General features: G+C 37.5%; 1 protein-coding gene across 1 annotated transcript in view; it reads left to right on the plus strand.

The window, feature by feature from the left end:
- The window catches only part of SPCS3 (signal peptidase complex subunit 3 homolog (S. cerevisiae)), an 8000-nt gene extending 483 nt beyond the window's left edge, over positions 1-7517 (plus strand). The window contains exons 2-5 of the mRNA XM_010569976.1: positions 2185-2258; positions 4939-5015; positions 6454-6569; positions 7065-7517. Of these exons, the coding sequence (XP_010568278.1) occupies positions 2185-2258; positions 4939-5015; positions 6454-6569; positions 7065-7197 (400 nt within the window). The 3' untranslated portion in view covers positions 7198-7517. The remainder of the gene's footprint in view (positions 1-2184; positions 2259-4938; positions 5016-6453; positions 6570-7064) is intronic.
- The last annotated feature ends 4532 nt before the right edge of the window (positions 7518-12049 follow it).

Below are 12049 nucleotides of genomic sequence, written 5' to 3' on the forward strand. Positions count from 1 at the left end.
CCGCTTCCTGCCCGCCGCCTCGCTCCCCGCCCGGGCCAATGAGGGAGCCCCACGACGGCGCTCCGGGGCCGGGCGGGAGCTGGGGCGGCGCCGCCCGCCTTGGGCGTTTCGCTGCCGGCGGTGCCGGGAAGGGCCCTCGCGTTCCGGCGGGCTTGCCTGCCCGCAGCAGCCCCGCTCCCCGTAGCGGGGTGGTGACCTGCGGGGGGGACTCGAGCGGTCGACCTGCTTTTGGCGGTCCTGAGGGCGCAAGGACCGAAGCGAATGTAGGGTTTCTCTCCCTAGCGCCTGCTTTCTTTTTTTTTTTTTTTCCGATTAGTAGTTCCCTCATATTTTTCCACGGGTGGCGCGTTTTGGTTTTTGCGAGCTCTGTGACAGTAGGCTGACTGGGATGGCTTATCCTGTGCAACGCACCAGCTGCAGACCCATAATACCGCACATCATAAGCATGTTGCCCGCATGACACAATGTGCCGGTGCAAACTTGTGCCAGGGGAACCTTTTTTTACATTTTTTCCTACTATTTTTATTTTTTTTAAAAGGAAACTTTGTCGCAGGAAACTTCCCTCAAGTTAAGTGTGTGTGATGTGGAGGGCTGTAGTTTCACCAGCAGCTGCTACCGCCACCCAAAAGCGGAGGTCCTTGCTGCTGCTTTCTTGCCAGAGCTGCACTGGGCTCACAGGGTACCGAGCTGTTTTAACTCAGCTAATGAGTTTCTTCAGTTTGGTTTTGGCCAAGTTAGCGAGCTAAAGCAGCTCACGGAGCTTTGGACTGCTCCAAGGTACGTGGCAGGAGTGGATGGCTGGCAGCAGGGTTTGAAAGGGGAGATGAATGCCAATAAAGAGTGGGAACTGCCATCGCCCTTTGGATTGGTTTAATATCTCAGGAGAATAAACCCCGTATTTATGCTAGATCGAGGATTGCAAACTGCGTAAAACCAGCATAAAAGCATATTTTTGAGTCTTCCAGTGAGGTTGACATACATGAAGTAGCATACTAATGCCTAATTTGGATGAAATTTATAGTGCCATGCCAGTTCCTTCTGTGATGCACAGATCTGGTATTAATGAGAGGCGTTTTACCTTAGTTGCTTTTCTTGAACTTCTGAGAAGTTCTGCAGACCCCAGGCTTAAGGCCCATTACTCCACCAGATTGACGGTGATTCAGCAATGAAGTCAAATGCTTGGTAAGGTTTACTACTTAAAAAGATGTTGCTTTTTGCAAAGGGATGGAAATTCGTAGCAAGGCTTAAATTGGGAAATTTTGGTGGTGTTTTTCTTAACTGCTGTCTCCAAAAATGTTTTTCTGCTAGTAAATTATTTTTTTTTCTTTGAGATTACTAAGCTTAGTTTTAATGAAATGATACTTTAATAGACTAATTTTCAAACTGGAATAAATGTAACTAAGGAGTTCATAACTATGTTTTTGTTACCTGAGGAATTAAGGTTCATAGCTGATTGCCACCCTGTTTATGGTATTCCTCTTTGTAGAGGGTAAGTTTGGTAAATTGATAAGCTTTGTGAATACATATGAAAATATCTGCTATGTCTCTCTTATTTTCCAGTTTCTTTTTCTAATGTGGTTTAGTGTGGCAGTGTCAGATATTCCTCCAAATGTGGATTTGTAATAAAGTCTTCCAAAATGATACGATTTTCCATAATGTAGAAGAAAATAAGCATTTTCTTTGTACTGCTTCTTAAACACATTCCAGCAAGAAATCTTGTAAGTTGTGTGAACTACAAATATGAACTCTGTTTTAATGGTTGGAGTGTTTTGTATGAGACTGAGCACTAGAGGCTTTTTTTTTTTAAGAAAAGTTGAGAAATAATACTGAAAATGGTTGCCGGCAGACAGCTATGCTGCCACCGGTGTTACAGTTAGCTTTATATATTTGGGGATAGCTAACACATATTTTACTGAAATGAAATGTAGTACAGTTTAGGCACAGATTTTTGTTAACAGTAAAGTCTACAGGCTATTTCTATAATTTAAGACTACTGTGGTGGCAAGGCCTATCATTCAAAAGTGGGGTTCCATAATTTCTGGAAGGTAGGTTTTATTTTGTAATGTTGATTATATTTTAGCCAAAAATATTTAAAAGAAAGTAAAGAAAATGGAGGAGGGAAATATGTAATGCATGGAAGAGAAATAATGAGAAAAGATAATCTTGTGTTTTGTTTTGTCTTAGAAAAAATGTAGAAGATTTCACTGGACCTAGAGAAAGAAGTGATCTGGGATTCGTCACATTTGACATTACTGCAGATATCCTTAATGGGAGAAATGGTTTGCGAACATTTTGAAATAAGAACGTTTTGACATCCATTTTTGTTACCTTATAGTCTTCATATACTCAGGACTTGAGGAAAACTAGCAATTTGACTTCAAATAGAAATTTAAAGCAGTGAAAAATAGTATTTACATAGCTAGAGCAGTAAAATAGAACTTGGAATAGCTGTTATGTCTCTAGGAGATGACACAGGGCAAGTTGTTTTCTTTCTTTTTTTAATACCTGTTTTCAAAATTGGGCTCTATAGTGAAGTGCACTGCATCTAATAGTGGGAAGTGCGTTTAACATCTGGACAGTATTACTGTCAAGTGAAGTTTGTATTGGTGGTTTGAGGTATGAATTAATTATAGGGTTTATATAATGTACTATTTTGACTGTCATACTGAATCTAGAAACTCTGATGCACCTTTCAAACTCATTTTGTTGTGAGGCTTTCAAAGTTCTGGCCAAGTAATAGCTGCATACAAGTACCTGTCTTCCTTTAAAAATTAAAAGGCATTGTAATCCTTTACTTGCTTAGATGTTAAACTGTCAAATCTTTTAACATTGAATAGTATGAAACTCGTTGGGAAGCATATGAGGTACTACAAATTTATCATGTTACTTTTTGGCATCTTTCTTGTTGCTGTTAGCTTTTTGCAACTTTTGTATTTCTCTGCTTCCCTCTTAGTCTGGTTTTTACTGGGGAAAGAGGGTTGTGTATGGGTGGTTTTGTTTGGTTTTGGTAGGTTTTTTGACAGTAGAAGGGAATCATTCTTAGGATTTAGGGTTTTGACAAAAAAAAATTTCTGTGTTTTTCTGCAGAAGTCAGTATCAAATAGGAGGTGGCATGCTTTACCTCAGGTGATTACACTAAGCCTTGCTTTGCAGCCTTTGCAGCTGGGCTGAGATTCCTGGGATTTTTCCCTGTCTGCTGTTTCTTTGTCACTGTGTTAGGCAAGACATTGATTACCTCTGTTTCGGTTTCCCTGTTTTCGAGAATACTACATTGTGTAAGCAAACCAAACAAAATACAGATCTTGAATGCATGTGAACACTGGATAAACAAGTTAATCAGATTTTTACAGGTGTGTGTTGCACAGGAATAAGAGGGATTTTTTTTTTTTTTATCAGCTGGAAGCAGGAGAGGTGAACTTCTAGGTCTGAGTTTTACCTCTGAAATGCTTATACATATTCACACCAGAGACTAAAATTCTAAAGTAGATTAATTGAACTGTGTGCAGTGTTATATAGCGGGAGGCAGACCAAGGCAGGACAGATTCTCCAAAAGAAATGTTCTTATACAAGGATTAGTCTGCAGTGTGTGGACATAAAGATTCCATGGTTTAATGACTTTTAATAGTAGCAGTAGTTTTAAAATTTTTTTTATAAAAACTCTGACTTAATCTTTCATGCCTGGCATAAATAAACCTTTCAGTGTGTAGAGTAGTAAAATACAACTTCCTGGTAGGTTTTTTTGGACAAAATCTGTAAAGAGATACTGGTACATGGGCTTTCTTAATTAATGCAAACAAGTTTTTAGTCCTAGGAGGAATGAAATAAAATTACAGAAGAAGAAACTAGGGAAAGGAAAGGGGAGGAGACAGTTTTCCCAAACTTTTTAGCATACTTAATTCGTGGCTAACTTGTAACAAGTGTTAAGAAATCCTGCAAAGGAGGTCTTCAGAATCTGGTTTGTTGTTTTGATTTAGATGATGAAAAATGTTCAAGTAAAATAGCTCCGGCTATTCTTGCAGCAACAGCAGTTGATTATTTAATTCTCTCCTTACTCGCTTTTTGAATTAGCGGCTTAAAAACATGATTCAGTCTTGGGATGAGTGGAACAAGATAGAACAGATTTTGAGGCTGGTTAGGGAATCTGTTTAATTTATTCTTTGAGATAGTGGCAAATAGAATATAAAAGAGGACTAGGAAATAGAAGGATACAGCTAATCTTTATTGTGAGTTAAAAGGTCTTTTCCTTAGCAGTCACACACAGTGCATTTTATTGCTAAATAAATAGACAAGTGTTTAGAATATCAGCTTTGTTATACTGACAGTCTCAAATGGCAGTCATCAGTTCTTTACTGTTGATCAAAAATCTGAGCAGAGTTTTGTTCCAGTCTAAGAGGCTGACTTTCTTTGCAGTAAGTAGGTAATTAAATTTGCTAATGCCTGGTGTCCCTTCCAATGTGAAATACCTCCCATCTACTAACCTCTCTAATGTGCGTATTACAGGCTCTTTGAACTCTCCACACTCAGGCAATTTTGTATTTATATATTGTTTAATGCTATTGTATCTCGATCCACAGTTGAGTACCAGGGTTCTTTGGTAGTATAAATAATCACTTTAAAGATGTTTACTGAAGAATTCTATCTTGCCTTTTATGTGTAAAATTTTATAATAGATCGTCTAGCAGTGGATTATGGTTACTAGCTTGCAGTGTCACATATAGAACTCTTAAATCATTGGAGGAAATAGCTGTTAGATTTCATAAATAGTAAAAAAACAAACCCAAAACCTGTTGCTTAAATATGATTAAAATATGTTAGAACTCCTGGAAGTGCTCTGATTTATAAATAAAATGAGATATGTTGAAAGGTAAGAACTAAGATCTAGTAAAAATAAAACAAGGTTATGTAAGTACAATATGGTATTTTTCTTAACTTGCATACATCTGCAGAGTATATTTGACTGGAATGTTAAACAATTGTTTCTATATTTGTCTGCAGAATATTCAACAAAAAACAATGTAAGTATCAAAAAGAAAGTTGAAGCAATTACCCATTTTGTACTGCAGCTATTTTTAACATTCTGAAGTTCTGCTGGGAAGAGTTAAGGCACCAGCATTTCCTACTAGCTTGGACTGTTTTTACTGGCCTTCATGATTGTTATTTTCTTGACGGTTTAACCGCAGGGTAGGAAGTTCACCCTCATGAAACCTAACTTGGTACATTCCCAGCAGAGTCAGAGAAAAGTAACATGTCTTGTTCACTTACAATAGTGGACTATAAATGAGTTTTTTCACTTACTTGCCCTGTCTGTTTTACTTTTCCCTGAAGTTCTGCAGTTGACTGCTGTTAGAAACAAGATATAGTGGCTTTTGGTCCAGCCAGGTGTGGTGGGTCCTTTGTTCATAGATCGCAGAAGTGTTTGCCTGTACCAGTTACTGTAACCTCATAATACATTTATGTTGTCATACTTCTCAAAATAATTGGCCTTGCTGCATCCTTTAAATTGACTGATAGGTCACTTTGGATAGCTGAAGGCTTCTTTCACTGATCTGATAGGAGCTATGTGGAACCACCTATGGAAATAAATTATTTTTATGAAACACCACACTGCCATGGTACTACTGAATTCAAGTTCAAGCTACTGTGATCCCATTGCAAAGATATAGTGAAGGCTTGGGTGTTTTTTCTTAACTAGCTACACAAAACTATCTCCTGATTTTATTTTTTTTAAGTATCTTAAGTTATTTTGTACATGCTGGTGGATATTGTGCTTGTACTAAAATATTTTTTAGGGTTCTTTATTAGGGTCTGGGACTTCATTGTCGTGTTTCATCTTCTAGATTTTTTTTTTTCCACATAAATCACTAGTTCTTACAAATATCAAGAAATATTTTTTCTAAATTGTTCTATAAGGTACTAAAAAGACTGTTCAGCACCTAACTACTTAAAAGAACAGTGTAAAGTTTCAAATTGTTAAGAATATGGGATCTGGCTTTTGAATTGTTCATAAAATTCTTGGTGTTATGCTTGCAATTCAAGTAGAGATTTTTTCCATTAAAGTTGGAAAAATGTTGAATGCCTGGGCAGTGTCATGGTAGCTCAACTTAAGTCCTGTATTTGAAACAAAGTCTAAATACTGCTTTAAAAGTGACTTACCTTTGCAATTCAAAAGGAGAACCCATCATACTTTATAAGTCTTTGAAAACTTAGGAATTTTTAAAATGCTTTCTCGTGTTTTATTGAGCTGTTCTTTGTTTTCATTTATTCTGTGCCACACTTCAGTGTGTAGTAGTACTAGTTTCCCTCCCTGTAAAGCATTATTTTGTTAAATTAGTTATGGATTGCAAACATGTACTTCAGCTTCAGGGTTCTTAGATGAACAATGCTGTGAAATTCCAGTGACTGAATATGATCTTGTAAGGTACCTTGCTGACTTAATTACAATTGTAATTTTAGGCTCTAAACCAGGTGGTTCTTTGGGACAAGATCATGTTGAGAGGAGATAACCCAAGGTTGTTCTTAAAAGACATGAAGTCAAAGTACTTTTTTTTTGATGATGGAAATGGTCTCAAGTAAGTAAATCCTTTTTTAATTATTATTATTCATGGTGTCTTCATTTACTTGCATACTTTGCATTTTATATGTGTTTTTATTGCTGTCATAAGGTACCTATGTTCTATCTGATATTCTATCAGTCTATTGCATCTTTGTAGTTTGATTGTTAGAAGATGACCTTGGGGTAGAAGATAACCCTGTTTCTTCTTTAGACTAGAAGATGCACTGCTAATATGAGCAGTAGGCTTCTGGGTTTCTGCTTCCAATATTCTTGTCTGTGTAGAATTGGTTCTGTGATGCACTCAACTCCAAAGGAGTTAAGTAACAGTGGGGGAAAAAAAAAAGTCTTATCTGGAAAATAGGTAATACTTCATGAAGTAACTAAAAATCGAGAGGCCCATAATTTCTGGATCAGGAAAACAATTTGCATTCTAATTTATTTACTATTAGAAGCTATGAATTATATTGGTTAACTTGAGTGTTTGTGCTGATAGTCTTTGTTGTTTTTGCAGGGGAAACAGGAACGTCACTTTGACTCTCTCCTGGAATGTTGTACCAAACGCTGGTATTCTACCTCTTGTAACAGGATCAGGACATGTGTCTGTACCTTTCCCAGATACCTATGAAACAACAAAAAGTTATTAAATTATAATTCTGAATCCTAAGCAAGATATTTTTATACTTGTATATTGTGAATAAATTTTATTGCAGTTTCTTCTCACATCCCATGCAACCCTTCAGTGAAAGGTACTTAATTTCCTCAGGTCTAACAGCATAGGAAAAGGAAATGAAAGTTCAGGGTTTGTTTTTTTTTTAATAAAACATTGAAGCTGAAACTTAAGGAAAGGTAAATTGCAGAGTAATGGTTTTGGGGGGGAAACTGAGGAGGGTTTTTTCTTTTTCTTTCTCCTGGCCATCTGGGTATAGATCTCCTTTTCTTTTAAATAAACGTTTTTAAACCAGAAGATAGTCTTACTGTGTTTTTTTGAGGTACTGTGATAGTTGTTTAATCTGTGTAGAACTCAAACACACCTTCTGGAGTCAGTTTCTGCGAGTGCCTGAAGGAAACGGCTATTGTGTTTTACAGCATTTTGCTAAATACATGCTTAGCATGTAAGCTTGGTCCTTTCTAGGACTGCCAACAGCAACTTTGAAAACTGATAGTTCATTAGCTGTCAGTCAGCCTGTAGATCTTGTTTTGAGGGCCATTGATGTAGCCCACATGCAATTCTGTATTATAAAACATTTTAATAATTGTTTATAGTGCAGCTAACTGGGAGAATAAAAAGAAATCTTTTCAGTGTATTAAGCATAAGTCAGAAAAGTAAAAGCTTTAGGTAAAGAAAGACTCTCTACAAAGGAACCACTTGATTTTTACTGGGATATGCTCAGCAGGAAGAATGAACACACTTGTTCCAAAGGGGGCTGGGACAACTAATATTAGAGGGGCCCTTCCATAGCAAGGATGGGACAGATGTTCTCCAAAACAGTCTGGGAAAACATGTAAGAAATAGAGGATTTCCCATGGGAACATAGAGAAATTTAGACAGATTTGCCAGCTTGAATATGGATATGAGTTTACCTGCAAGTCTTCCTGATTTGCATCAACCAGGAAAGGTAGCAAGCAGCGTGTAGCAGTTCCAGTCAGCACCTCTGCTGAAGGAGGTGGCCTCTGTGTGGCTGCACATGCTGCTCTTCGTGTCTTCCTTCACTCAGCTACAGCTGCAAATGTTTGTCATAGTTGGGAGGACAGAAAAAAGAAACGCGGTACCAGGATTGCCTCTTGGTGGTAATAGTTTATACTGGTCGACTAGTGTTTCTTGCTCGTCTGTATCCAGGAGGAGCACTTGCCACTATCGCCCTCCTGACTTAGTTCTTAATGTACACCCATATATTCAAACAAAGTATGGTAGAAGTTAATTTATTGCCAGATGTCGAATGTTCTGAATGTGCTGGGGACTTTCAAAAAGAGCAAACATAGCCTGAAATTAAAAATGTGAGGGTTTTTTAATACTGCAAATCAGAAAAAATAATAGGAAAAATGATGAGAATTGCAGTGTGGCAAGCCTTTCAAAAGAAGAGATGCAAAAGAGTGGAGCGGAGTGACCCCCTTTGTTGTGAGTTCACCTAAGGGGTGACGGATTGTGAGGAAGCTAACTTGCTAAATGTTAAAGAGGGTTCTTTAATATTTGTGAATTATCCCTAAGTGACTATTTAGTACATGCCGCGTGTTGGTGTATCAAAGAGGTGTTGAAAAAAAATCCAAACAGTGCTTTGTCTTTTTACAAACAAAATTTTGGGTTTTAAGTGTAAATACTAAAAAATTATTTTCACAGGAATATTTTAGGACAATTTTTCATTTGTATCGAGGATATTTACATTAATTTCAGTTCTCTGACCTTGTGCTGTTTTCCACAGATTAGCATAATCAGCACACTGAAATACATCCTATTTTTTTCTGTGCTTTGATATCAAATATATACCTTGCTCTAAAAACTTAACTGTTATGTAAAACTTAATACAGTTATATAGAAGGAAAAAATATTTTTTTAGAGATAATTGGGCAAAGTTGTAGAGTTATTTTGTTAATTGCCAAGTAAGTGGTTGGTTTATTCATAAACTATATTCCTGAAATGTTTTCTGAAACTTAGTTCTTGTGGCTTGGCATTCAACCACTTCCCTGTATTCCTTTGGCAGTACTCTTCCAATGAATATAAAGGCTGTCTGTGAAAAAGAGGCTTTAACTACAAAGATGAGGATCTGCTGTCAAAAGACATCAGAGAGAAATCTACCTTCTTTCCTCCAAACTGGTATATTCCTCCCAGCAGATAATAGCAGAATTTTAAGACACTAAAACTGTAGCTTCAGACATGATGCTTGAAGCTTTTCTAGCCTTTCCCAGCGAAGAGAAATTGTAATGTTTAAGGTAAGCCCTTTAGAGGGATGAAGGAGAAACCATCACTGAGTTTATGTTCAAGTTCTTAGAGAGAAGAACTCAGTTTTATCCTGAGGGAAAGGCCAGCATAGATGAGCACTTAAATGATTCTATAACAGCTTGATCTTCGCTTCTCAGCCACCACGTGGGACAGGATGCTCTCTGTTCTCATCCTGGTTCAGGGAGCAAGAAGGCAAACTCCTCAGTTGGTCTCTTTAAAGTCTTTCAAAAAGTAAAATGACTACCATATTTCGTTGTGACAATTCTCAAACCATTTATAAAAAGAACACTCTTGTGGAAACAAATGGTATTTACTTCCTCTTGTCTCTTCTGAGACATCTTAGAAAAAGAAGTATTGTTGCCGGCAGCTGATGGTTCTCTTAGGTGTGTTACTAACTAATAATGATGTTTTATGTAGTGATGTGTACAAAAGATGTATTCCCTAGCAACTGATTTACTTAATGGGAAAAGGCTTGAAACCCTTTTGTAGGAAATTTGAACTGAAAACACTTCTGATGCATTTCAGATAGCAAATTCATTGAGGTTCTGGAGACAGGAGTCCTTATCTAAGGACTGAAAAATGCAAACTCTTACATTGGACTGCTTTTCTGTTTACTGTTGAGAGCACGCAGCATGACATGGAAAGCATGACGTGCAGGAAAGGAAAATAACTTTTTAAAATCTGTATTTAAAGCTCTCTTCCCCTGCACGTAGAGTCTTATTTATGGACTGGCACTTTAGATACTGAAAATAGACATTGAGAAAATAAATACTTCTAAATATTGGTTGTTTATTCTTTTAATAAGTTTCTTCTGAACAATGAAATTAAAGCTAGCTATTATATTGCTTAACAGCCAGATTCAAGTAGAGTTCCTGCATTATTTTTGTATTATAAGTGTTGAAAATGTTACACTTCCAAAAATGATTTCAAGAGAGGTTTTGCAGGAACAGTTCTGTAAAATGAAAGCTATTTAGGTTGAAAATTCAGATATTGGAGGAGCAATCCTCCAAATTTGCGCCAGAAAATACATTAAAAAATGACTGTTTGTAAGTCTTTGGTATTTAAGAAATGTTCTGGTTTATTTGGTTTCTTTATTTTGGAAGAAAATTGAGATTTTCTCCATTAAAAACAGTTTAAAACTGTTCACGCAAACACACACACACAAACAGGCATATACTTTTTAGCATGAAGAGTCCCATTCTAAGCACACATGTAAATGCTCGTATTACAGTAGTCACATCAGGCATATTTTTATTGAGCAAAAAAAATCCAAAACGTGGCTTGAACAAGCCAAACTGCTGCTGGATCTTTTTCTGGTGCCCTCTGCCACTTCTCTGGGACCGTTTTTGTGAATCTGCACTTTCTTGAAGAGATGAGGCACAGGTAAAGAGAAAGTAGGCATTCCAGTGTTAAAGTTTCTTTTTCCCTTAATATTGTGTCACAGTAATAATTCCTTTCATGCAAGCTATTATTTAGTTTATCCACTAATAATTCCTCTTAATTAGCAATTCTTAAGTCACTTTTGTTTTACATGGAAAGGTAGTCAGAATTTTCTCTCTCTCTTCTCTGTTTGTTCCAAACTCCAACAGAGTTGCATTTATGATTTCTTTTTCCAACATTAATGGTCTAATAGTGAAATTCTAGATCCTCTATGCATAAGCTATTGCGAAAACAAAACAAACAAAAAACCTGTCTGAATCACTATAGTTACATTATCCAGACTTGCAAGCTGTTGTTTCAAAATAAAAATAATGGAGCCAAATACATCATGAAGACAATATTTGAAATCTCAGATACGGTCAAAAGGGGGTATCTGACCTCCTGACCCCTTTCCCTCCCGGAGCTCAGTGCTGATGAAGCACACCCAAGTCACCTGTAACTATGCTCTGCTTTCCAGCTGTATCCCCTTGTGCTCGTTAGTGGTGCTCCAGGCCATAAATTCTGAAGAAATAGCTGGCACCCCTTTAAAATCATAAAACTGGCAGAAATGGATTAGAGACAGTAGATGTATTTCCAGCGCTAGAGGACCATGATAGTGAGCAGGCGTTTCCGTAATTTGAAGACATATCTATAGTATACCCGTAACTTTGTTAACGGCAATTGTCATGTATTTTTCAGTTGCAATCCAATCGCTTCCAAGTAGCTTTACAAGAAAAATCCGTATTTATGATTTCCAGAAAGAGGCTGGCCTTCTTAAGCCATACTGGAAGTGCTTTGGCAAGCAACCCTCTCAAAAATATTATCTGGCGGTGGCTAGAATTGGCTGGGAGGGTGGATGTGACTAACCAGGCTTCTACCACCTGGCCGCACAGGTGCTTGGCAGGCAAAATTGGGGACAGACACGGACTCCTAACTGGGGACTCCCTTTGCAGAACTAGGCTTTGGACTTCACACCTCGGGTTTTGCTTCTGTGGTGCAACAGAGACAACAGGTACAGTGCTGTTAATTCAGTCTGCTTCCTTGCTTGGTGTTCCTTCTTGCTTTATCAGGGTTTGGGGTTTTTATCTTGGTGGGGGGGTTGTTTTCTTTTTTTCAAGTGACTGCTGTTGTCCTGGGTGCTC

The sequence above is a fragment of the Haliaeetus leucocephalus genome, unplaced genomic scaffold (assembly GCF_000737465.1).
Source record: "Haliaeetus leucocephalus isolate CR32 unplaced genomic scaffold, Haliaeetus_leucocephalus-4.0 Scaffold284, whole genome shotgun sequence".
Lineage (NCBI taxonomy): Eukaryota > Metazoa > Chordata > Aves > Accipitriformes > Accipitridae > Haliaeetus > Haliaeetus leucocephalus.